This window comes from Sinocyclocheilus rhinocerous, unplaced genomic scaffold, assembly GCF_001515625.1.
Source record: "Sinocyclocheilus rhinocerous isolate Xijiao unplaced genomic scaffold, SAMN03320098_v1.1 scaffold3027, whole genome shotgun sequence".
Classification (NCBI taxonomy): Eukaryota; Metazoa; Chordata; class Actinopteri; order Cypriniformes; family Cyprinidae; genus Sinocyclocheilus; species Sinocyclocheilus rhinocerous.
In genome coordinates this window covers 45,624-70,436 of record NW_015634062.1, presented here as the reverse complement: position 1 = coordinate 70,436, position 24,813 = coordinate 45,624, and the positions used below count along the sequence as shown (strand labels likewise).

General features: G+C 34.0%; 2 protein-coding genes across 5 annotated transcripts; both read right to left on the bottom strand.

Moving 5' to 3' along the window:
• Positions 1–56: 56 nt before the first annotated feature.
• On the bottom strand, positions 57–6,652 carry LOC107745408 (pyruvate dehydrogenase E1 component subunit beta, mitochondrial-like). The gene is made up of 10 exons (XM_016559280.1): positions 6,553–6,652; positions 6,396–6,455; positions 4,673–4,780; positions 4,525–4,587; positions 4,407–4,442; positions 4,042–4,327; positions 3,859–3,969; positions 1,260–1,351; positions 811–952; positions 57–480 (listed from the first exon to the last, which is right to left on the bottom strand). Exons 1-10 carry the CDS (start codon positions 6,586–6,588, stop codon positions 335–337), a joined length of 1,080 nt encoding a protein of 359 aa, XP_016414766.1. The 5' UTR covers positions 6,589–6,652; the 3' UTR covers positions 57–334.
• Positions 6,653–9,018: 2,366 nt separating this feature from the next.
• LOC107745407 (PX domain-containing protein kinase-like protein) lies at positions 9,019–24,763 on the bottom strand. Of its 4 annotated transcripts, none has more exons than XM_016559279.1 (19): positions 24,463–24,762; positions 22,935–22,985; positions 22,231–22,278; positions 21,822–22,008; positions 21,654–21,731; positions 19,935–20,008; positions 19,579–19,653; positions 17,362–17,466; positions 17,167–17,268; positions 15,469–15,630; positions 15,249–15,366; positions 14,838–14,916; positions 13,421–13,469; positions 13,257–13,334; positions 12,943–13,029; positions 12,770–12,833; positions 11,231–11,290; positions 10,800–10,827; positions 9,337–9,401 (listed from the first exon to the last, which is right to left on the bottom strand). In XM_016559279.1, the coding sequence occupies exons 1-18, from the start codon at positions 24,574–24,576 to the stop codon at positions 10,811–10,813; spliced, it is 1,548 nt and encodes a 515-aa protein (XP_016414765.1). In that variant the 5' UTR covers positions 24,577–24,762; the 3' UTR covers positions 9,337–9,401; positions 10,800–10,810. The 4 variants fall into 4 exon arrangements, with proteins under 4 accessions (XP_016414762.1, XP_016414761.1, XP_016414765.1 ...); XM_016559278.1 differs by having other exon boundaries at positions 9,339–9,401; positions 11,231–11,293; positions 24,463–24,760; XM_016559276.1 differs by lacking the exon at positions 10,800–10,827 and having other exon boundaries at positions 9,019–9,401; positions 24,463–24,763.
• Positions 24,764–24,813: the final 50 nt, after the last annotated feature.

The following is a 24,813-nucleotide window of genomic DNA, read 5'->3' as shown; positions in this document are numbered from 1 at the left end:
AATTTAAACACTGCAAAAATATAACGAGATGAAAGAAATCACAACCATTCTTACAACCCTTTGTGATAAAAGTTTATTACTTCAGCTTACAGTAGAATTTACAGCATAATACACATGGTTGGTCGTTTATAGCCATAATAAATGTTACCGCCATGACAAAACCTCATTTTGGAGTCAAAATGAGAAAATAATTTTAATGAGGGAAGAGCCATGTAACAGAAAGACCTGTGCAAGATGAAGGAGGACGTCCTATTTCCCAAAACATTGATGCAGAAACAGGAGAGAACATGTAGTATTTCATAATTAACGTGTCCTGGTAGGGAAATCTATTATGTTAAACATTCAAAGTCTTTTTAACGGAGAAGATGATGTCCTTGATTTGCGGTATGCTGTTGTCCTCCAAAATCTTGGCGTACGGCATTGGAATATCTACACCCGTGACTCGGACCGCAGGGGCGTCGAGGTAATTGAAAGCGGGACCTTGAATTAAAAAAAAGAAAAAAGAAATGATAAATCCATTTACTGAGGAGAAAACAACGATGGGTATGTTTGGAATGACACACTCCCTAATATTTTTGAAAGTACATAAGTAAAATGAGATCATGGAACAAAAATAGAGCATACGGTTGTTTACATAGGTTCGTTTCATACTAAAAAACAAAGCAGTGTACACTACATACTGTGCAGAATACAGCAAATAGTGTGCTAGTATTCCATTCCGAACACAGCAATTGACTTCAAATGAGCATTTTTGCAATATTGATTAATAAAAAAAAAAAAAAGACATGTTATAGATATTAACAAAAATACCCTCCATAATCCAGGCAAGAATCTCTGCCCCGATTCCAAACTGAGGCCAGCCGCCCTCGACAGTGACGAGATGATTTGTTTTCATTATGCTTGTTTCAATGGCTTCCGCGTCCAGAGGCCGGATTGTGCGCATGTTGATCACCTACAGAAGAAAACATAGACGGGTCAAAGTTTAAAGATTAAATTGAAATCGTCTTAGTTATTTCAATAAGTATATATAAATTGCGTTAAATGTGAGATTATATTCCTTTTCTTTGAGCAAATGTAAATGTCTCCAATTTTTTGAGAATTTCTTTCACTGCAATTTACATAAATACAAAACTGGTTCATTCATTTACGGTGAATTAAATCAGCTCTTTTGAATCCTTAAAAATGCGTATAAAGTGTCTATTTTACCCGAACTGGAAATGGCACTTAAAACAATTACACCATGAAAAAAGACGTCATACCTCACATTCGATCCCCTCCTTGGCCAATACAGCAGCAGCATCAAGACACAGACTGACCATTCGGGAATGAGACACCAGCGTGATGTGATTTCCTGCATCGAACGACAACATTAATATGCAGAAATCAATTCAGTCGCAATTCATGTCTGGCAATTAAATGTCACTCAAATAATACAATTAACAATAGCAGTTACAGATTTTTCACAGGGTAGAAAAAGAAGAAGAATATTTTAAAATATATATTAATTTAATAACAACAAAATATGTCTGTTTAAGTCTATTTAAAGGGATAGTTCTCCCAAAAATGAAAATTCAATCATTAATTACTTGCCCTCATGTCGTTCCAAACCCGTAAGACCTTCATTCATCTTCGGAACACAAATTAAGATATTTTTGATGAATTCCGAGAGCTCTCTGATCCTCCCATAGACAGCAATGGAACTACCGTAATTTTATGAAGCTACGAGAATACTTTTTGAGCACAAAAGAAAACAAAAATAACGACTTTATTCAACAATTCGTCTTCTCCGCGTCACCCTGGCGCCATTTTGGAGAGTATCACTACATATGCGCGTGCTTTGATCTGAACGTAAACAACGTATGCTGTTCTGTGTCAGCAGCATCACGCGCATACATTGTTCGCGCATTCTCGTAGCTTCGTAAAATTACGGTTGAACCCCTGATGTCACATGGATTATTTTACCGATCTCCTTGCTATGTTTCTGGACCTTGATTGTGGTAATTACATTGCTGACTATGGGAGGCTCTCGGAATTCATCAAAAATTTCTTAATTTGAGTTCCGAAGATGAACGGAGGTCTTACGGGTTTGGAACGGCATGAGGGCGAGTAATTAATGACAGAATTAAAAATTTTTGGGTGAACTATCCCTTTAAATTGTTACACAATATACAGAGTGCTGGGAAGTAACTAATCTGTATTACGTAATCAGATTGCAAAGATTAAATACTTGTAATTAGATTACGTTGTAAAATACTCATAACCAGACTACAGTTTTTTTCCCCCATTGATTACATGTAGGCATGGGCCGGTATGAGATTCTGACGGTATGATAACCTTAGATAAAAATATCATGGTTTCACGGTATTGCGATTACAGCTCTAAAATGTGTTATATTTAAATGTCTGGGTAAAAAACAACTTTTTTCCCCCACTGAACACAATACATTTTATTTTTAAGAAACATAGAACATATTGGAACAGTAAACATGTCAGGCTAAATAATTAAAATAAATAATTGAATTCTTCTTAATTAGATATGTTTTATGTAGCAAGAATCAACGCTAAGGAATTTTTCTACTGGCCCAGTCGGGGCAGTGGTTTAAATTTTTACTTGCCCTGCCAACATTTTCACTGGCCCTGCCACAAAAAATAAAATTGTTGCTGTTTTCATTGTTTTTGATCTTATCTTGTATTCTAATAAATAAGCTTATATGACACCAATATTTTAGATCACACACACACACACGGTGTCTCTCCGTACAACACTCAAACAGTGGCAATTTTATTTTATTTTTTTTTAATGCGTGATTTTGAACAGATGTAAACAATGGCAGGAGGCTTAAAAGTATAGACGTGATACCAGCTAAATTTAATTATTGTACTAAATCGCAGAAACGTAGTACTTTAGTCTGCTATTCCTCGTTCTGTGAAGTAACGTGAGGGAGGAAACTAATTGACGTTAGCTAGTTAATTAGCCATGTTATCTGCCTCGGTAGCAAGCCAAATAGTATTTATTTCAACACTGAAACAAACGGCGGGTGGGTCTCTGTCTTGATCGGGGGTGAAAGAGGGAGAACTGAAGATGACACAGATAGATAGATTACGTATAGATAGATATAGATATATAGATTATATAGACCTGGAAGTATTTATTTAGCGATTGGCGCTAAAACGTCATCTGTACGGAACATCATTGTGTATGGAACATGGTTAGTCTACGTTACCCGAAAAATTCCCATACGGCAGACTTCATCTTTTTCGACGGGGGAAAAAGTTCCAGGGATTCACCTCCTTCGGCCATCCCACACACAGGTGACTCTCACTGACTGCTCGCAGCCTCGCACCAACCGGAGGGGGAGGGGTCGTGTGACTCGTTACGCTCTTCGCTGCACACAACTGAGGGAGTCCTGCACTTTCCGTCTTTGATGATGCGTAAAAAAACTGTGCATACCGCAGGAACGGTATAACGGGAAATTTGAGTGGTTTTGAAACCGTGACTTTTCCAAACCGTGGTATACCTTGAAACCGGTTATCGTCCCATGCCTAATTACATGATTAATTAATATTCACAAAATGCCAGTAAGTTAGTAAAAATTCATTGATTGCTACTAATTCTTCTTCTTTTTTTAATTCCTTCCTTCCTTCAAAAGTTTTCCAATTAATATCACCTTTTTAAATAAGCGCTTAAAATTATTTTAAATAATTTATTTTTTTATATTTTTAAGAAATACTTAATAATAATAATAATAATAATGTCATTATTATTGACAGACGAACGGATGGATAGAATTATGTGTGATATAATATTATTACTACTACTACTATATACTCAACTTATTAAACTCAAAACATCACCCACCTTGTCTTTCAATCTTAGCTTTTCCGATTGGGATGAGGAAGTCTTTTGACTGAACCTCTTCAGACATCTCAAACGGCACACCGTACATCAGCTCGTTCTCCAAAAACACCACTGAAAGAGACACGCCAGTCAGAGCCGCCTTCACTTCCTGTGATCATCAGCTTCACGCGGTGAGGAACTCACCAGGGTTGTCGTCACGGATGGCTGATTTCAGGAGGCCCCTGGCGTCCTCGGCGCTCCAGGGACTGACCACCTTCAGACCGGGACAGTGTCCATACCAGGCTGCGAAGCACTGGGAGTGCTGAGCCGCCACACCGGCCGAAGCTCCATTGGGCCCGCGGAACACAATCGGGACGGACTGCAGGCCGGCAGACATGTAGTAGGTCTTGGCAGCAGAGTTGATGACCTGATCGATGGCTTGCATGGAGAAGTTGAAGGTCATGAACTCACAAATGGGCCTCAAACCGGCCTGAAAGAGGATGTGATGGGTTCGTTTGGGAACATGATGGAGTTTCGCATTCTTTTATCAATGTTACAGAAAAACTCACCATGGCAGCACCAACAGCGATGCCAGCAAAGCCCATCTGAATGAAAAAAATCAGGAAATTTTATTTAACATAATTAAAAACAAACAGGATTTTTGGAGAAGTTTATCACCATTCTCACCTCTGTAATTGGTGTGTCAATGATGCGTTTGTCACCGTACTTCTTCCAAAGGCCTCTGCTAACCTGCAACCCAACACAAGCAACTTTAAAAAAGATTCTTGGGCATCATTGATAACTGAAATATAATACACAAATATTTACATCTAACCTTATATGCACCGTCATACTGTGCGACTTCCTCTCCGAGAAGGAAAACCCGTTCATCCCTCTCCAGCTCCTCATCCATGGCCTGGTTGAGGGCATCTCGGACTGTTACCTGCAACAATAAAATGCAATTAATTATACATATAGCACATGGTAAAAAACATGCTACTGAGTAATTATTGTATTCATATACAATGAGATTTATACGGTACCCCAATATACTGTAAGGAAAAGCACGGTAATATCATAGTACATGTCCAAAAAACACAGTAACACAATGGGACATGTAAAAAAAACAACATGGTATCGGTATCATTATAAAATTCCCATAAAACCTTTATATACCAATGTATATGAAGTCATAGTAAAACCATAGTAAATATACATAGTAAACTGTCATGGTAATCCTATGAAGTCCAAAAACCATGATATTATCATTATACATGGCTTTACCATGAACTATGGCATTCAAGGGCAAGAGAAGTAGTTAATATATAAAAACAAAAAACAATCATTTCTTAATCAGTTGCCCATTAAAAAATGAAAATGGTTTTAATTGTTGTGAAATGTCCAAAATATGCCTTAAAATAGAGTCAATAAGGTGGAAATAAATATTGGATAATATTTAAAATTGGATGTATTTTTATTACACTGGAAACACAGCACTGATATGATTATTTGAAAATAATTTGCAATGTATAATTGTGCTAAACTAATTACTATTATTTATAACGTTAATTATATTAAAGTACTTAATTATATTAAAATATGAATTAATTTGATTAACTATATTTACAATATAATTATAAACCATGAGATGTGCACACACGTTAAATATTAAATTCTGAGAAAATCTGAAATACTTCCGTGATAATTTGCAAAATAATCAAGAGTGTGTTCATTAAAAATTAGCCTACAGAATGCAACGCAATAATTAAACATAGCAATGGCATAACATTTTGGTATGAAACATGGTACTAAATAAATATTGTATCATATATATAAAAACATAGTAACACTATTGTATATGGAGAAAAAAAGGTATATCATGGTAAATTTAAAAAAGAATATGGTAGCATTATACAATTTCTATAAAACCATATTATCACAAGGAAAATGTAAAAAAATTAAATATACAAAATACAATGGTATTCATATAATATAAATAAAAAATGACCATGGTACACAACAAAAACAAACAAAACATGACTTTACCATGGTAATTATGGAAAAACTATTGCAGAACCATGGTATATTCACAAAGAATGTCCATTTAAACACTGTAAATGTTCAAATCACCATAGTATTACCATGGGACATAAAATAACATGGTTTTACCATGGTATACATGGAAAAATGTGGCATTACCATGGTATATTACCAAAGAATGGCAATTAAAACATGACAAATGTCCAAAATTCCAAGGTTTTACCATGGTACATATAAAGAAAAAGCCAAAATATGGCTTCACCATGGAGCTTGTGGAAAAAAACTATAGCATTATCATGGAATATTACCAAAGAAAGGTTGAAAGGTTCTTAATACCATGGTATTACCACAGTACACACCCAAAACATGCTATCACAATGGCGTTTTGTTAGCAGTTCAGTATGTATTGTTGAACTCAATGGTGACTATTAATGGGCTGACCAAACATACTAATATTCGACACATTTTACAGGTGTTTTCTGAAGGTTTAGTATTTAGTATCATGCAGCATCACTGACCTGCACCGCAGCCGGCGGCGTCCCGTGAAACTCCCGCCGCAAAACCGCTGTAACGGCATTCTGAGAGACAAACACACCGCCATATCAGTCTCAAAACTCTCATCTTATTATTATGAGCGTAATATGTTGCTAATATGTCATATTTCCACACAAATACCTTCCCCGAACGCAGGAAACACCTTAGAGACGCCATGTTTCACTGTCCTCTGTCTGGAGGCGGGGCTGTCATGCCAGCGGTTTCGACCAATCAGAGGGCGCGTTGCAAAATCAGAACAGGAAACACAGTGACAGCGGCCAATCAGTGAAGCTGAATCATGACAGAGCGGAAGTTGCCGTCAGACTGTCATTGGGCGTCCAAGGGCAAGAGAAAAATCTTTTTATAGAAACAAAAAAAATCAATGATTTCTAAATAAATTGCTTCACTATTTAACAAAAAGTTCAAATATGACGCGATTTTCATTAATGTTAAAAGACGGGACGTGGGCATGTTGAAAATGGACTAAACTAAATTTAATTGTTGCCAGATATCTAAAATATTCCATAATAAAGGGTCAATAAGGTCAAAATAAATGTCAACAACTTTTTATTAAAAACAATATCTAAAATATTGACAATATATTTTAAATGTACGTGATTATAAACTAGCAACTATTAAAATATGAACAATTTTATTAGCTATATTTAAAACGTAATCATAAACCTCAAGATCTCTGTGTATTATATATGCATATACAGCTGAAATATTTACGTGATAGTTTTAAAATTACAATATATCATTAAGCTAATAAAATTAATAAAACATATTACTTAAAATAATTTTAATAATAAATATAATACAATAATATAACTCTTACTAATAATAACAATTTGTCAACTACATTTACAATGTAATTATAATTCACGTGAGATCTCTACATATTTATTCATTTGAAAAAACAAATAGATATACACTGTACAATATATCATTACTAAACAAATGAATAAATGTTGATTAACAAAGCATATCGTTAAATTAATATTATAATAAAAATAAAACAACTCTAACTGTAACGATGTTTTCTAACATATTTGTAAACCAGATGAGATATGTACATATATTAATTTGCAATAAAAAAATCTGAAAGTTTCTTGTTTTAAAATGTTACAATATATCATTAATAAACATGCTAATAAATGTCAAAGAAGTTAAAAATATTATAAATATTAAAAAATTAATTATTTAAAATATTCAAAATAAATATAAAAATATATCACTATATATTCATATTTAAAAATAAAGATAGATATATAGATAGATAGATGATAGATAGATAGATGATAGATAGATATTATGTTTTATTTCAAAATACAATTTAACATCATTTATTTTATTCACAACATCTATACATAATAGTTTATTCATTTATGCTAGTTTGAAGAAATAATTAAACCACACATGATCTGTTCCATTGTCTTTACTTCAATGTTCACAACTAAAAAGCACAAGACCATTCTTTTAAAATATTACCAACACAAGTTTTTCAGAACAGGGAAAACAATCTTGTAGCATTTTGAGGATGTTCACCTCCAGTGCTTTGAACAACGGTTGTGGCAACTGTACAGAGGCGAAAATCAGTGGCAGTTTTCTTCATTGTCAAACACACCGATTCCTCTCCTGTCCTCGGACATACATAAATCTCTGTGTAAACTTCAGAAGATTTCTTCTTCTCCAGACCACTGCTAAATATTCAGCGGTAAAGTGCTGTCGCGAAAGTGAAAACATTATTAAACTCTTCCCCCACGATAAAGCCGGGAATACATATTACGGTATATAGCTGTAATGTTTTCAGTGTCTGTATGAATCTATATACAAATGAGTTTACTGTTACAGGAGCAAAAGATGAACTATTGTGCATTACTGTACATCATTCTAGATTACAAATGAATCTGGTTTTCAACAGGACCCTGCGATGAATTTGAATTATAGAGGTTTCTTTCTCTCTATGTGTGCAAAACAAGAAATCACTTCCATTTACCACCACTTTCTCGTTTCTGATTGGCTGAAATTCTCTACCGGGCTGCAACAGCCAATAGGATTAAACGGTGTAAGTGACATCACAATGGTCATTATACAATCACATCAGTGGTAATTCAAAGCCATTGTTCATTGTGTCATTAAGGGGCATAAATGATGAACGCATCGTATAAATGACGCTATTTGCGCAACATATTGATTGTGATCTTGCAGAACAGGAATGCAAATATTACTTTGTTCTGAAAGAAAATACGAACAATGTAGCTCAAAATTTCCCCAGGAAAAAAAAACGAAGAGAACAAAGAACGCTCTCAGCTTTTGTAGGCACAATGGTAAATGTGGCAAACGCTTAAAAAGCATCATCCCAAACCCTCCGAAATAAACCATAACCAAAGTCGAATTAAAATGTCAGAATCAAATATCACTAGTTTTATGAACCAACAATAAAATCCAGTTACGTTTCCATTCATAGTAAATGTGCTGCCCGCGTTCTCCACCATCTTGTGCCTTCGCCTTCAGAAGTCAGTACTTTTATAATGAAGATTTGTTTTCGTCCGAATGAGTGTGCAAGTCCATTGTTTAAATACGACAGTTGGTCCAAGCAGAACCGTTTAGGTTACATCGAGCAGCTTAAAACAAAACAAAAAACGCAGGGCTGTGAATAAAACAAACGAACAAAACAAACACTCAATCAGTTCAGGTACAAACAATCACTTTTCACTGCTAGACACAAGTGTTGCTAAAAGACTTTGAGTGGCCAAATTGCACTAAAAGACGAGCGTGTGTTTTTTTTTTTCACAAACGTGGGCCGCTGCGTTCAACAGTCTCTGATTTTTTCAGTTTGACTTTATTGAAGGACTGGATGGAGCTGAGGAGGGCGCTCCTGCCCGCGCCGTTGCCACCGGGAGGCGAGAGGGACGGAGGGACGGGTTCGTTCCCGGGAGGAGGTGGAGGAGCAGTAGGGGGAGGAAGAGGAGGTGCTGGAGGTGCTCCTGCGGGAATCAGAGGAAACAGTCCGTCACAATCGGTCGAATCTAACTAATACGGTTTAGTTATATCGAATATGACGAAACAGTAATATACAGTAGCTACTCAGAATCCTGTGCCGTATGTAAACAGGAAGCGAAAAAGTACAACAGCTGTTCAGAATGATACACTTACCACAAGCAGCAACATTTAAAGTCAACATAAAATAACTGAATATCTTTATATTTAAATGTATTCATATTTAATACATAAATACACAATATACTGCAATATAAAAATACTATGAAATAAAATATAAAAATGAATTATATATTTATAACTATGAAATATAATTCAGATAAAAATATTTAAATACTTAAAATATTTTTAAGAAGTAAATATACAATATATTATAATTTTATAATAATATATAATATAAAATAATATATTATGATACATTATATAACCATCTATTATATAATTATAAATTATGTTAATTTGTTCAATATAAATTAATTATACAATTAATTTAAAAGATTTATATTTAAAACATTTATATTTCATAATTAAATATTGTAAACAATAAATTATGATACTACAAATATAATTATTACATGAAAATACGAGTGACTGGAAAGAATACTACCACTTCATGTTGACTTCAAATATCTTACTGCTGATTTGTCATTTACTGACCAATCACCTTCTTGGAAGTAAGTGATGGAGAGAATGACTCATGCCTTCTGAACCAATCAGCAAGATGCAAGTATAGTCAGCATACTAGTTATGCTTAGCTGTAACTGCTTTAAAGGGGTCATATGATGCTATTGGTGTGTTAGAACGAGCCGTTTTAGGTAGGCGTGGTTGACGCTTAACTTTTATAAAGAATATCTCTTTGGATTTGAGACTTTAGTCTTTGCAACTTTACAGATCTTCTTTATGCACCAAGAGCTTGTAACACTCCAAAGAGAAAGGAAAAATTGAAATCGCATCATATGACCCCTTTAAGACCACTATTTTGTTTTTATTCCTCATTCAAAAGAGCATGTAATAATAGTATCTTTAAAACCAGTATGATCATTTACTAATATATTACATATATAAGAACAAAAACAACCATCACAATCCACAAAACCAGAGTGTTTGTTGTTAAAAAAAATGAATTTACCCTCAGAAAAGCCCTCAAAAAGTCCAGAATGAAGCAAGTTTTGTGCCTAAATAGAATTGCAGATTGTGAACTGTTAAAGTTGCATTAACCCTTCTCAGTAGGCTGGAAACTGTCTGGACTGAACTCATTTGCATGCATTTGCAAACATTAATATTGATGAGCAACAGTTGTGCTGTGGGAATCCAAATGTACTATTGAGGGAGGGTGAGCTGCAACTTTACGGTGGAAATAGATTATTATTATTGAATTACTTTACCCCACACACGTTCAAAATGGCGCATGCTCTAGTTTTGAAGACAGCATATAAGAGAGAGAGAGAGAGAGAGAGAGAGAGGCACACACAAGTTACTGATCATATCAGAATGAGGCGACACATCGGATGATTATGATCTGGTAAGATGAATGGAGATTGCAACCGATTTCATGAGGAATTTGATGATTGATTATGGAAATGAGAAAGATTAGGTTTCTATTGGATAAAAAAAAAGATGTTACTGCGCTGGTGAATTACAATCGAAAAAGTTTACCACATCATGCAACAAATACAGTATTATACTGGGAAAACTGATTGTTGACGTGGACATACTGGCTGTAGAAAGGGAATGTTTGGATAAAACCAGGAAAAACTCTTCTGATGTATGTTATATAATGATTAAGGATGGACGGGACATTATAAACGGGACGTACCTGATCCAGGTAAAGGAGTGGGTGAGGACGGGCAGGTTGGAGGTGAACTCGCCCCAGAACCTGCTAGAAGACAAAAATAAGATGTTTTTTACTGTGTTCTTTTACTGTATTTATACATTAAGAACTGGACAGCTGATCCTTCAACAGAAGGGTTCTGGTAGTGAAAAAGCCATTCAAAATCAGACTTTTCTCAATAATGATAAACCTTTGAAAATCTGCGATGAACACCAAGGTTGTTTGTGGCAGTATTTGTGCCTTTAAAAGTCTTAAGTTCACATCACGTGCACCTAATAAAAAAAAAAAGTGCTTTAATTTCCAAATTCTGGGTGAACTACTAGACGTTAAAAAAATGTCCTTTTTACATTTTTCAAAAACCTTTTTGTATTGGAAGAAAGTTTGTAATATTGCAATTTATCCGAAGCAGGTTGGTTTGGTTCATGGTTTACAACTCTTTACTAAACAGTAATTTCATCTCAAGTGGTCCAAAAATTGTAAAGTTGGTTGCTTGACCATTTTTAATTTCCGTTTTTTATACTTGATTTTTTTTTTTTTTTAGCAATTTTTAGTATTGGTAGCTTTTTCCTTTTTTTTCCTCTTTGAGATTTGCTACATAATTTTATTTTTATTTTACTTTTGTTTTAAATGGTTCAACTGCACACACACAAAAAAGGAAAATTAAAAATGGTCAAGCAACCTTCATTGCATCATTTGAGAAGGATTGACCCTCAAGATTTTTCCAAAATCCCTATGGAGAAAATGAATGGAGAAAAATACTCAGGAACCCAAAACACTAAAAATGTGGCATTAAATTTACCGTTGTTTATTAAAAGAATAGTTCACCCAAAAATTCACCCAATAATTTGCTGAAAATTTTTTAATTCTTAGGCTATCCAAGATGAAGATGAGTCAGATTTGGAGAAATGTAGCATTACATCACTTGCTCACCAATGGATCCTCTGCAGTGAATGGGTGCCGTCAGAATGAGAGTCTAAACAGCTGATAAAAACATCACAATAATGTTTGTTGTATGAAAAATTATCCATATGTCTGCTCTTCTCTTACTCCCACATATTGACATTTTTGAACGTTTTATGCGACGTGCAGCAAGTGTATGTTAGCTTATGTCCCGCTGGTTATGTACGCATCTAACTACGCAGCAGATTTGTTCTGAATTAATCTCTTCCTAAATCGTCCCTCCCTAACATTTTCATCTCGTTTTTATTCGTTAATGAAAATGTCAATAGATTTTCATCATAGTTTTTGTCATTCGAAACGAGTTTTAGTTCGTTATCGTCTCACTTTCGTCAGTAAAAAAAAAACGTCGTTGACGAAAATTACGACAAAAATCGTGTCAACGTTAAATTCGTGTCAATGACATTAACACTGCACTGCAGAGGATCTATTGGTGATGTAATGCTACATTTCTCCAAATCTGATGAAGAAACATACTCATCTACATTTTGGATGGCCTGAGGGTGAGGACATTTTAGGTGAACTATTCCTTTAATAAAGGAAAGTTTAATAATAAATGAAACCTACCAGAGTTGTTATTGTATTTGACAGAAAGATCCTCCTCATTTTCATACGTCGACTGTCTCGATTTCTGAAACCAAAACAGGCGTTTTGATTTTAACAACCATTATGTTTAGCATAAAACAGTGTGACTGTTCAGTGTGAATCATAATTATGGGAAAGCGCTCAAACTCGTGTACTTTTCTGGCCAAGATCTTCCTTTTCCGCTTCTCTTCCTCGGAGCCGTGGTGCGACTGCGCTCGCGTCAGCCTCTTGTGCTGGTGAATCTGAAAACACACCAGGTTTCAGTTATATAAACCTAAATCTACAGGAAGTTTGATGGAAATTCCTGTTGTAAAGTATCACATTTTATTCAGCTGATGTCATTAAGTCAGCTTTTCTAGACTGAAATGATGGAATTTGTGTTTGCGACACCGATGTGTAATGTTTCATAAGCAAGCCAAGCTAAACGTTTGTTGCACAAGAAACCAAAAGTGAATAAAGCAATGCTAACCGTCCTCTGTTCCTCCACTAGGCGCTTCTCCAAGCATTCCTTGGACGATTTTAGAGCCTCCTTTAATTTGGAGCTGATCTGGAGTTTGGAAAGATGGAAGATTTAACCAATTATTTAGTAAAACGAAAACTGGTTAGGTTAGTTTTTTACTTCAGTGTGTTTACCTTAAACTGGGGTTTCTCTGAGTTAAACAGCAGCATGTCATTGAATAACCTGTTAGAACGAGAGTTAAACTCAGCAGTGGTTTGTGCTTCAGTTTTAAACAATGTCAACATTCACAATTACCACTATAAAGAAGAAAACCACATGCTTTGGATTCACAATAACGTGACTTAGTCATAAAAAGAAGACTACGCTCTGTACACATCACTCTTTTAGGATGAATCTCACAAAACTGGTCAAGAACAACTTCAGGGTCATATTTCACCCTAAAAACCAACAGAAAAAATATTACATTGTATTTCGGTCGGTGCCAATAGCCTCGTGGGCAGCGCGCCAATGTACAGCGCTGTTGTGCTATGGGTATCCCGAGTTCAAATCCCAGCTCGAGGACCTTTCCCGATCCCGCCCCCCCCGCCAAAAATAACTGTATTTTGAAAATGAGGCCTTTTTTTGCACCACTGCAATCTGACAGTATTTTCAGGATATTATGCAATAAATGAATTAACTCATTACAATTATACCAATAATTTTATTTTTAAAATGATTTTATTTCTAATAAAAAAATTATAAAAATGTAATATGTAAATAAAAGTGTAATAAATATATTTAAAAATATCCCTAAATAAAATACTATATAAAATATATGAAGAAAATTATATCATAAAATTAGGGCTGCAAAACGATTAATCGCATTCAAAATAAAAGTTTATGTTTACATACTTTATGTGTGTGTACTGTGTATATTTATTATGTATATATAAATATACACACACATATATGTATATATGTTTAAAAATATTAGTATGTATATATATTTATACTTGTATATAATTTATATTATATATAAATATAAATATTTTATATATAAATCTCTAAATTTTATATATAAATCTCTTAAACATATTTTTAAAACATATATTATGTATATTTAATATATACATGTATGTATGTTTTTATATATACATAATAAATATACACAGTACACACACATATAGTATGTAAACATAAACCTTTATTTTGAATGTGATTAATCACGATTAATCGTTTTGCAGCCCTAAGTAAAATAAAAAAAATAATACTACAGACCCCAAAGGAATAAGATATTAAATTTAGCATATTTGCAAATAATGCAATTTAACATTTACTCATGCCAATTATTCCAATAATTTTTGTTTCTGAAATAATTTTTGCTTCTAAAAACGTAAATTATATAAAAAAAATAGTAATACAAATTTACCACATAAAAATATAATAATAAAACAACCTAATAAAACAAAAAAGACTATATAAAATATATGTGAGAAAAATAATATAAATTTTTTTTTTTTTTTACTAATTGCAAAATTAGTTCCAAAAGGAATAAGATATTTTTGTGAGATTCACTCCTGAGCACAAGCATGTCTGAATATCGTAACTCACGGTGTTTGTAGGAGTTGGGAAACGGTAGGCATTCCCGTTTTGCAAGCCTCCGTGGACAGGATGGACTGAAGTACAGACACTGTGGGAAAACAGAAAACAAGCGGTTACATATTACATAAAACAATTAACTACACACATATGACCCACAACACAACATACTTAGAGATTACTGCTGTATGGATTCAACTGAACAACAGCCAATGTTCTGTACCTTAAAAGGGCAAGTTCAACTTAACCTATTTACCTATTACACATATGGCATCCATGCTAATAAAAGCCTGTAAACTCCGACACATGCTCATAGATTAAATATTTTGGCTAATTTGATTTTACTTCCAGCTTACAATAAGAGACTACTACTCTCAAATTATGCATGTTAAATGCATTTTTTTTTTTTTTTTACATACTGACCTACGGACGAGAACGGAGCTGTAGGATATTGATCCACAGGCACAGCGTCAGGTGGGCGGCCATACGTCATTTCATAAAGCAAATGTCCAAACGAGTAGACGTCTATGCTTTCTGTTGTCTTATAAAACGAAAAACATCAGCTTTTTAAAATCACATATCTTAATTATTAATATTTAAATTGTTTACTACTAAAAGAAAACAAAAAATAAGGTTATCTCACATTAATTTTCCTGAACTGTGTTACGTAGGGTCGGTAATATGACGGCAGTCCCAGTAAAGAATTCTCTATATCCAACAATTTACACGTGTTCTCCTCGATCAGGACGTTAGACGGATGAAGATGCCCATACGGAAAACCCTTGTCATGGAGAAATTTTAGTGCCTGGAAGAAAACAGAAAATTGCATATTTACAGGAAATTACATATTTACATTTCCAGAAAGAAGTACAGCAGAAAAAGAGCTGCTTAAAATTTGAGGTGAAATAAGAGTTAGTAAACTAAATTTACTTTTTTTGTGGGTTTTTTTAATTTTTTGAAAGCAATGTATTTGATCAAAAATACAGTAATATTGTGAAATATTATTATAATATAAAATAAATTTTTTGTATCATCATATATCTTAAAATGTAATTTATTCCTGTGATGCAAAGCTGAATTTTCAGCATCATTACTCCAGTGTTCACAGTCACATGATCCTTCAGAAATCATTATAATATGCTGATTTGCTGCTCAAGAAACATTTCTACTACTATAAATGTTGAAAACAGTTGTGTTGCTTCATATTTTTGTGCAAACCGCAATACATTTTTTTTTTTTTGCTGAATAGAAAGTTCAAAAGAACAGCATTTATTTAAAACAGAAATATTTTGTAACATTATTGTCTTTGCTGTCATTTATGATCAAACTAATACATTCTTGCTAAATACAAGTATTATTTTCCTCAAAAACTTTTGAACAAGGCATATGTGGATGAGTAAAACAGATGCAAAAAAGAAAAGATCAAATATAATTCTGTATGCAAATAAACGCCAATGTCAATTCAGTATGCAAATATTAAAACGACATCACTGTTGTTAGATAATGAATGCAAACAACTGACAGCAATGGGAGACGTTCAAACTTAAACCTTTCTTTAAAAATCTCTTGAGCATAAATCCCAATGGATGGATGTTAAGCCGTTCAGGCTTAAATAAAAGCAGAATAGAGGTTTAAAACAAACCTTAAACAGGATGTTTGAGAAATATCTACCGCGCTGCATATTAAAGGGATAGTTCACCCAAAAATGAAAATTCTGTCATTAATTACTCACCATTATGTTGTTCCAAACCCGTAAGACCTCCGTTCATCTTCGGAACACAAATTAAGATATTTTTGATGGAATCTGAGAGCTTTCTGACCCTCCCATAGACAGCAAGGGTCCTTACACGATCAAGGTCCAGAAACGTAGCAAGGAGATCGGTAAAATAATCCATGTGACATCAGGGGTTCAACCGTAATTTTACGAAGCTACGAGAATACTTTTGTACGCAAAGAAAACAAAAATAACGACTTTATTCGTTTTCTACGTTGTTTACGCATTGATTTGAACGAAAACAACGTATCCGCGTTACGCAGTTGACACAGAATAGCATACGCTGTTTACGTCCAGCGGATATTCTCCAAAATGGCTCTAGGGAAATTACATTACTGTCTATGGGAGGGTCAGAGAGCTCTCAGAATTCATCAAAAATATATAATATCTAAAATTAATTTGTGTTCCGAAGATAAACGGAGGTCTTACGGGTTTGAAACAACACGAGGGCGAGTAATTAATGACAGAATTTTCATTTTTGGGTGAACTAACCCTTTAAAAGCACAGAAAAAAAAGTCTACAAATTCCTGTAAACTGTTTTTTATGAACATAAACTGTTAACCAGACCTCCAGAATCTGTCTTCCGTAGGTTCGGATCTGCTGCTGCTCCAAACCCTGGATCTTTTTGGGATTGCAGTACTTCTTCAGAAAGGGCTCTTTGGGCTTCACCTAAAGATCCCACAAAATTCAAGACAGAATTACAAGAAATACAAGTATGTTTTACTTTATAATATTTGATCAGTCTAGGTAAAGAAAGCGAACCTTGCAGATGTGATCCCTAAGCGTTCCTTTCTCGCTGAAAACTCGAATGACTAGAGCAGACGATTCACTGGTTGTAGCGAAACTGACAGGAGAGATGTTTGAATGCTATGGAAAAATACAAAAACAGCTGCAGTCAGACACATACAAACACTTGCAGTGTTTTCGTCCATGCAAAAGACACTTTCAGGACAAGGACATGGAGTTATGAGGGTATTGCTATGCGGCTGAATTCAGAATTCAGATGTCTGACATGTTTTCCCATGAGCCTCATGGTCAGAAATGACTGTGTCATGCTTTCCTGATTAACGTGCATCTCGGTTGGACTGCTTTAATCTGCTCATCTGGAAAGCAGACGTCAGACGACTCCTCCATCTGACTGATCATTTGTCTTCAAGTAACCCTTTTCCACGGTATTACATTGAATATTAACTAAAACTATTAAAAATAATACTATTCGAAATAAAGCTGAAATAAAATCATACAGAAATTTTAGATGAAAAACTATGCCTTAGCACCAAACTCAAATAAATGTAAGTTACTAAATGGAAAAAAAACAAACAAACCTAAAACTAAAAATTTAAAATAATTATACATTATGGATAGTTGCCTTCATATTTAACAATAACAATGTATTTTTCCATTAAATGTATAAATATTAGTTATTTAAACATACCTATTTATTTGACACATTTCATTATATTTTAATAATTTTTCATAATTTTATTACTATTACAATTATGAAAAAACCTGCAAACTCTTATATTTAATGTCTTAAACCTAAATAATAATAAAAACTACACTATGTATTTGTATTAAAATAAGAACCAAAATAGAAAAATAAAATCTAATTCAAAAATATTAAGAAAAGCTACACTGTATTTTTGTATTTAAATAAGAACTGAAAATATAGTAGTATGTAAAAAACAATTAAAAAATACAAGTATAACAAATACAATAAAAAAAACAGCAAACAAACAAACACAAGTTATATTACACAAGATTTTTTTACATTAACATATGATAAAAATTCTAAGTTTTTCTGGCAAAATTATACTAAATAACTCCCCTTTAAGCAAGAATGCATGAGCCAGTCTTGTATGGCCTATGCAACTGAAAATATAAAAATAAAAGCTAATTTAAAAATAATAAAAACAACACTATATATTTGTATTAAAAAGAGAACCAAAAATAGAAAAATACAATCTAATTTAACAATAATAAAAAAAACTACACTGTATATTTGTATTAAAATGAGAACTGAAAATAAAAAATGAAAACTTATTTAAAAATATTAATAAAAACTACACTATATTTATAAACTGTAAAATATTTTTAAAATATCAACTTTAGGTTCTAAATGAAACCAAGATTACACTTTAAAAAAAAAATACTAGTTCAGTCTTTCTACTTCAAAATTTCATGTTTAATTCAATGTGTTATTTGCTTTTCTTTTGTAGTTAATTGATACATTTCTAGCAATTTCTGAGACAAAATTGTTATATTGTATAAATAACGGGGTGGATTGTGTTCGGGTGTCTACACATGATTTCCACTGTGTGTCTTTTGTAGAGCTGTGTTTCTCTCAGTGATCTGTTTAATCTCGCTGTACGACTGCTGACGTTGAGGAAGCAGGAAAAACAAGAGCACATGACAGCGTTCACACACAAAACATCTAAACATTCGGGTCTGTACACAAAGACAGGCTCTTTTAGTTCAGTCCCGACAGCACGTCGGCTCTGCTTAACAGCTTTACACAGTAAAATTGAAATTATATACTCTTATTCGTTTTGCATTACAATAACAGCAAGGAAACGGTGCGTAATTGTCATGAAAATAATGTCAAATGATTACTAAAATATCATTACACTACAATAATATAGATATTTTTGGCATTTTTATGGCCTTTATTATGACATGACAGATCGGAACTGGCAGGAAGTGAAGTGGGAGCGAGATAGGGGGCGGGATCGGGAAAGGTCCTTGAGTTGGGATTCGAACTCGGGACGCCCGTAGCACGACGGCGCTGTATATACACACTACAATAATATTTTTACTATTTAATTTATGCTGAATTGATTTGCAATCTATATGGTTGTACGTTTGTTTTAGGCCCGAAAAACCAGCCAAATCTTCCTAGCAACACCATAAAACCTCTAAAAACATTTTTGCAACGACATAACAACGCTCTGATATCCTGATACAACTTTTACGACTTACAGACAGAGTTGTAAGCAGCTTCATTGCAGACTGGAGGTCTTTGTCGGACAGGAACTTATCTGGACCCAAATCCACCTATAATTGGTAAAGAAATGTATTATGGTCGGTACAAGGGTCACACAAAGCTAATTATAGAAGTGAATGAATACAAATACGTCAGGAGAGATTAGTAGGTTAGTTAAGTTCTTTGTGCAGCCAAACAAAGTGGCGTTGAATGCGATCAACAGGAACGACTTCATCAGGGTTACGCAATAATGGGAATTAAACACGCTGAGGGTCAAAGTACTTGATTAACAGAGCAGGAGAATCCAGGAAAAGGTTGGTTCTGTGTTTGTATGGGTCAAAATGAAACTTACCCAACTTAATACTTGTTTGTCTTTGGGTTGATCTTTGTCTTTGACTAGGAAGTACCTCTTTCTCAATCGCCAGCCTATGACAAGACAGATATTAGATGATTGGATAAATTTCATGCATGAATGTCACATTTCAAACCAATATTAGAAGATAAAAACATTATAATAATAAAATATAAAAATTTTTGCATTGTGAGGTTAATTTAATAAAAAAAGCCTATTTTCTGCTTTAAATTTTCATTACTGCAACGCGTAAAATTATTACATAAAACTGTAATAAACGTAACATTTTTTCTATATTTTACAAATGTACATTTTAAATGAAATAATTTTAAAATAATATATCATATTTTGCATTAAAGTAATGATGATTAATTTTTCTTAAAAAATAATACTATAATGGAAAAAGTCCTACATATAGCCTTTATTTTACTGAAATGAAATATACTTTCCTATTTTTCCTTTTGATTTTGTGGTAAAATTACAATATTTGAACATGTCAAGGTAAATGTTACATTTTTATTAATGAATCTTCCTCTAAAAGAAACAAGTAAGTTTCTTCTCAAATGTGTCTCGGCTGTGAAACTCAGGCTGTTTTTAGAGGACAAAAAAATTCCCATGAGCCTCTGAAATCCATCAAGGTGTCAGGAATACTAAATGTGTCAAAGTAAACCAACGCCTGACGCTATATATAAAGTCATTGGGAGAAACAAATCAATAACAGTTAAATCATTAACTTTTATAGTTGTGATGTATCTCAAGGCTGTAGACTTGTGCCGGTATTCGGTAATGCGATATATCACGGTAATGAATATGCACGATATTGTTATCGTGGGCACTTCTAAATACCGTGAATAATTATATATTACAAATTATTCAGAATTTTGAACACAGCGCCAAATACTTACATATTTAGACTTAATAGGCTATTTATTTTCAAACTTTTTTTACATTTTAATCTGGACTACAACATGCCCTAGATATTGTTTGAAAGTGTTTTGATTCTTTATTGTTCGGTCACACTTTACATTAGGGCTTCATTAGTTAACATTAGTTAATTCATTAGTTAACATAAACTGCCAATGAAAAATTCTTCTGAACATTCATTAATCTTAGGTATTCTAATATTTAATAACAGGTTGTTAAAATCTAAAGTTGCAACTGTGTTATTTAATGAGCTAACCTGAACTAAGACTTGTATTTTTTAAACAAGGATTAATAACTTCTGTAGCAAATGTTGCTATTGCTCATTGTGAATGTTAATGCATTAACTAAGGTTAACTAATGAGGTCTTATTGTAAAGTGATACCTATTGGTCTTTATAGTTCTTTTGCACTTTAATCTGTGTAAAACTTTTTAACTTTATACATTTTTCTGTATTGCTTTATTGCATTTAAATGTTCAGTTATTTTTGTTATAAGAAAAAAAGTTATTAAACCTGTTATACTGTATTATGACAGCACTTTTTTTTAACTTAATTTCAATATCGTGATAATACCGTATACCGTAATAAAAGCATTAGCAATTAATTGCAACATGAAAATTTTATACCGGCATATCCCTACAAGGCTGACAGCGTAATCATTCATGGTCAATGTAAAAACCAATTCTGTTTCATATAAAAAAATTAAAGTAAATAAATCAATAACATAAAATATGTTATAAAAGTATAATATAATATGAAATGAAATTGGACGGAAGTAACTAAACTGCTTTACTCACCAATGTCTTTTAACGGCTCAATAACTTCCCATTTTGGGTCGGATCTGAAGAACATGGACACCTGCTGTAAGGCTATTTCTGAAAAAAAGAAGGAAGGGGAGGATTTTACAAATAATTTTGATGCAAAAACACATTTTTTAGTGTTAAAATATGCCCTGGTTGCATTACCTGTGTAGTTTACTGAGTAATTGTTAGTGTCGAGAAACTTTTTGACCAGCTCACAGCTGGAGAGGATGTGGTGACGTGTGATGTAGTTCAGATAGGCCTGGAGACCCTTCTGACGCTCGGCTATAAACTCTCGGTCCATGTTTCCTAACAGCTTCTTAGGAGGAAGTGGCAGGTTGAGGCCGGAGATCTGTGAAGACAGAGAGACTGATAGTTACTCTTTCACGGATGGGAAGGCTAATGTTAAAAGCTTTCTGAGGCCTGTGAGTTTTTGAGGACTCAGCAAGAGTGAATCATTGCCATTGAGACATCCCAGCAATGCTTTTCAATTTATTTTGAAACAGCGGCTGTCAAATGCTTACACGGAAATGGATGTTTTTCCAACACAGACTTGTTCTAACGGTCCACTTACCAGTAAACTATTATTCAGCATGTCAAAATCGCTGTATCTGCGGATGACCTGTGAAAATCAGACCAAAAATCAATCATTCTGACAGACAGACAGACAGATAGACAGATAGATAGATAACAGAGACACATAAATGGATAGACAGACAGAAAATAGACAGACATACAATAGATTGACGACGGACAGATAGATAGACGGACATACAATAGATAGATATAGAGATAGATAGATAGACAGACAGACAGACAGACAGACAGACAGATAGATAGATAGATAGATAGATAGACGACAGACAGTTGGGCAGATATATAGATAACAAGCAGAGGGATAGATAGACAGATAGATAAAAAGACAGATAGACAGATAGACAAACAGAAGATAGATAGACAGACGATAGACAGATGACAAGACAGATAGATAGATGGATAGACGACAGACAGATAAATAGACGACAGGCAAAGGAAGATATATGGATAGATAGATAGATAGACATACCGACAGTAGACAGACAGACAAACAATAGATAGACAGACGATACATAGACAGACAGACAGACGACAGGCAGAGGGATAGTCAGATAGATAGATACACAGATTGACAGTAGATGGATAGATAGACAGACAGATAGATAAACAGACAGATAGATGGACAGACAGATAGATAAACAGACGGATAGACAGATAGATGGACAGACAGATCTAACTCACCGTCCAGCTGTTTTCTGTGGAAACGCCCCTCTGTACACGAATGATGTACTCCTGTTAACAGAGACGAACAATGATGACTGAATCCACAGCAGCAAATATGCATTAAAACTAGTAATATAATAAAGACCCTGCTGAAAAAAAAAAACAGGTTCAGCTGGTCTTCACCCCCAAATCACCAAACTAGTTCAGCCTGACTAGTGGAAACCAGCCTAACAAGTAATCTTTGTTTTTTTCTTCTTCTTCTTCACAATATTGGGCATTCAAGAGACCAAAGTCATGTTGTCACAGATTTGTGGTTTTTACAGCTGAACTGTGAAGCAAGACCAAAGCAGGAAGTGAAAAGGCCAAATGTAACAGAGTCTCCAAAACCTCACGCTGACCCTGACACTTACAGCCACTTCTTATTCGCATTAATGTTTGACTCTCCTTCAAAACGTCACCTGATAGTTTCCATTAGACTAAAACAAGAGCAAAGGTGATCCGTTTCCATTCGCAACACTATTTCAGATCACATCCGTTATTGTGATTGATTATTTAAGACACATCAACATTGTGACTTTCAGCGTTCAAAGTAACATTAAATATATATAATTAATCTACTCTTAAATAAAAAACAAAACATTTAACAGTCTGTAAAGTTTACGCAACATAGAACTGAAAGCAGTTTACTAGATTGCACTTTCATATGAATGAATATGAGAAACGAATAGATGAATAAATGTGAAAGGAAACACTCGTATCTCTTGTGGCTTTGGTTTCACAGCAAGAGGAAATGTCTTTCTGCACAAATGCATATGATACATTTACAATTCCACCTGTAAATCAACATAAACAGATCTAGTCTAGTTTACATGTCACATGAGATCTACAGTATATGAGATCTTTTTTGAAAATAGCCTACTTTGTTGTATGTTGTTTAATCTTATTAAATTCATAAATTGATAGACAACATCGAAATCAACAAAGTAATATTTACATATAACTTTCTTTTAAAGTCGATTATGTTGATTATATCATAAATAAATAAATATTAAAATAAAACGTTTTGTTAAAGAATTTCAAACGCCACTATTTCTTCATCACTTCATTCAAATTTGATATTTGTTTGCGAAATCTTAAAATTAATGTTAAAAATAAAATGTTAGTAGCTGATATTTCTTCATTCAGAAGGATGCTTTTACATTTACAAATATTTACACTACAAAATGTACACTAGTTGTTCCAGTATTGACAACTGACATTAACATTAAACATCTAAACAAAAACTAATCTTATACTGACAATAAATGCGATTAATCTGATATTAATCGACAAATAAACGAGAAACAACAAGGTTAATCATCAAAAAACGACATACAACCTGAAGTTTGACTTTAAACCCTTTTCAATCTTTTTTTTACTAACATTTAAATGCGTATTTGTAATCAATATCAAAGGTTTAACGGATGAGGATCGGTCTAATCGACACCGTCTGCGTCTCCGCGCAAACATAAACAGCGATCCGCGCGGCTCCGGTTGTGCCGTTTACCGTGTGTGACTGTAAACTCTGGCTGGCCTCGATCACGGCGATCAGCGGCACGGTGTCGTCCAGCGGCGGCTTCCTGCCGGACAACGTCTGCTGCTGCTGCTCCATGAACGCCATCCCGGACCAAAACAACACCAAAGAGCCCCGGTTCGACAGGGTTCGGTTACCGAGAGCCCGCCTCGGTCGGTAAAGGGATGTGACGGTTCACTGCGCGTCTGTGCTTGTGACAACGTGGGAGAAACGAATCAGAAAGTGCCAGTGAAACCTGACGTAGATGTTTCGGCGGAGAGGAGCTCGTCCACTCTGTAGTGCGCACTATCGAGTGAAAGTGAATGACGCCGCATTTTTTTAGAC

Excerpts from the sequence above, each read along its gene's own strand:
- LOC107745408 (XM_016559280.1), bottom strand. The coding sequence starts at position 6,588 with ATGGCGTCTCTAAGGTGTTTCCTGCGTTCGGGGAAG. Across the intron at positions 3,970-4,041 it reads CATCCGTGACGACAACCCTG|TGGTGTTTTTGGAGAACGAG; the intron begins GTGAGTTCCTCA and ends TGTCTCTTTCAG. Across the intron at positions 1,352-3,858 it reads AGCTAAGATTGAAAGACAAG|GAAATCACATCACGCTGGTG; the intron begins GTGGGTGATGTT and ends CGTTCGATGCAG.
- LOC107745407 (XM_016559275.1), bottom strand. The coding sequence starts at position 24,576 with ATGGCGTTCATGGAGCAGCAGCAGCAGACGTTGTCCGGCAGGAAGCCG. Across the intron at positions 15,631-17,166 it reads ACGGAAGACAGATTCTGGAG|GCACTAAAATTTCTCCATGA; the intron begins GTCTGGTTAACA and ends GTTTTCTTCCAG. Across the intron at positions 13,470-14,837 it reads TCCCAACTCCTACAAACACC|GTTATTCAATGACATGCTGC; the intron begins GTGAGTTACGAT and ends TCGTTCTAACAG.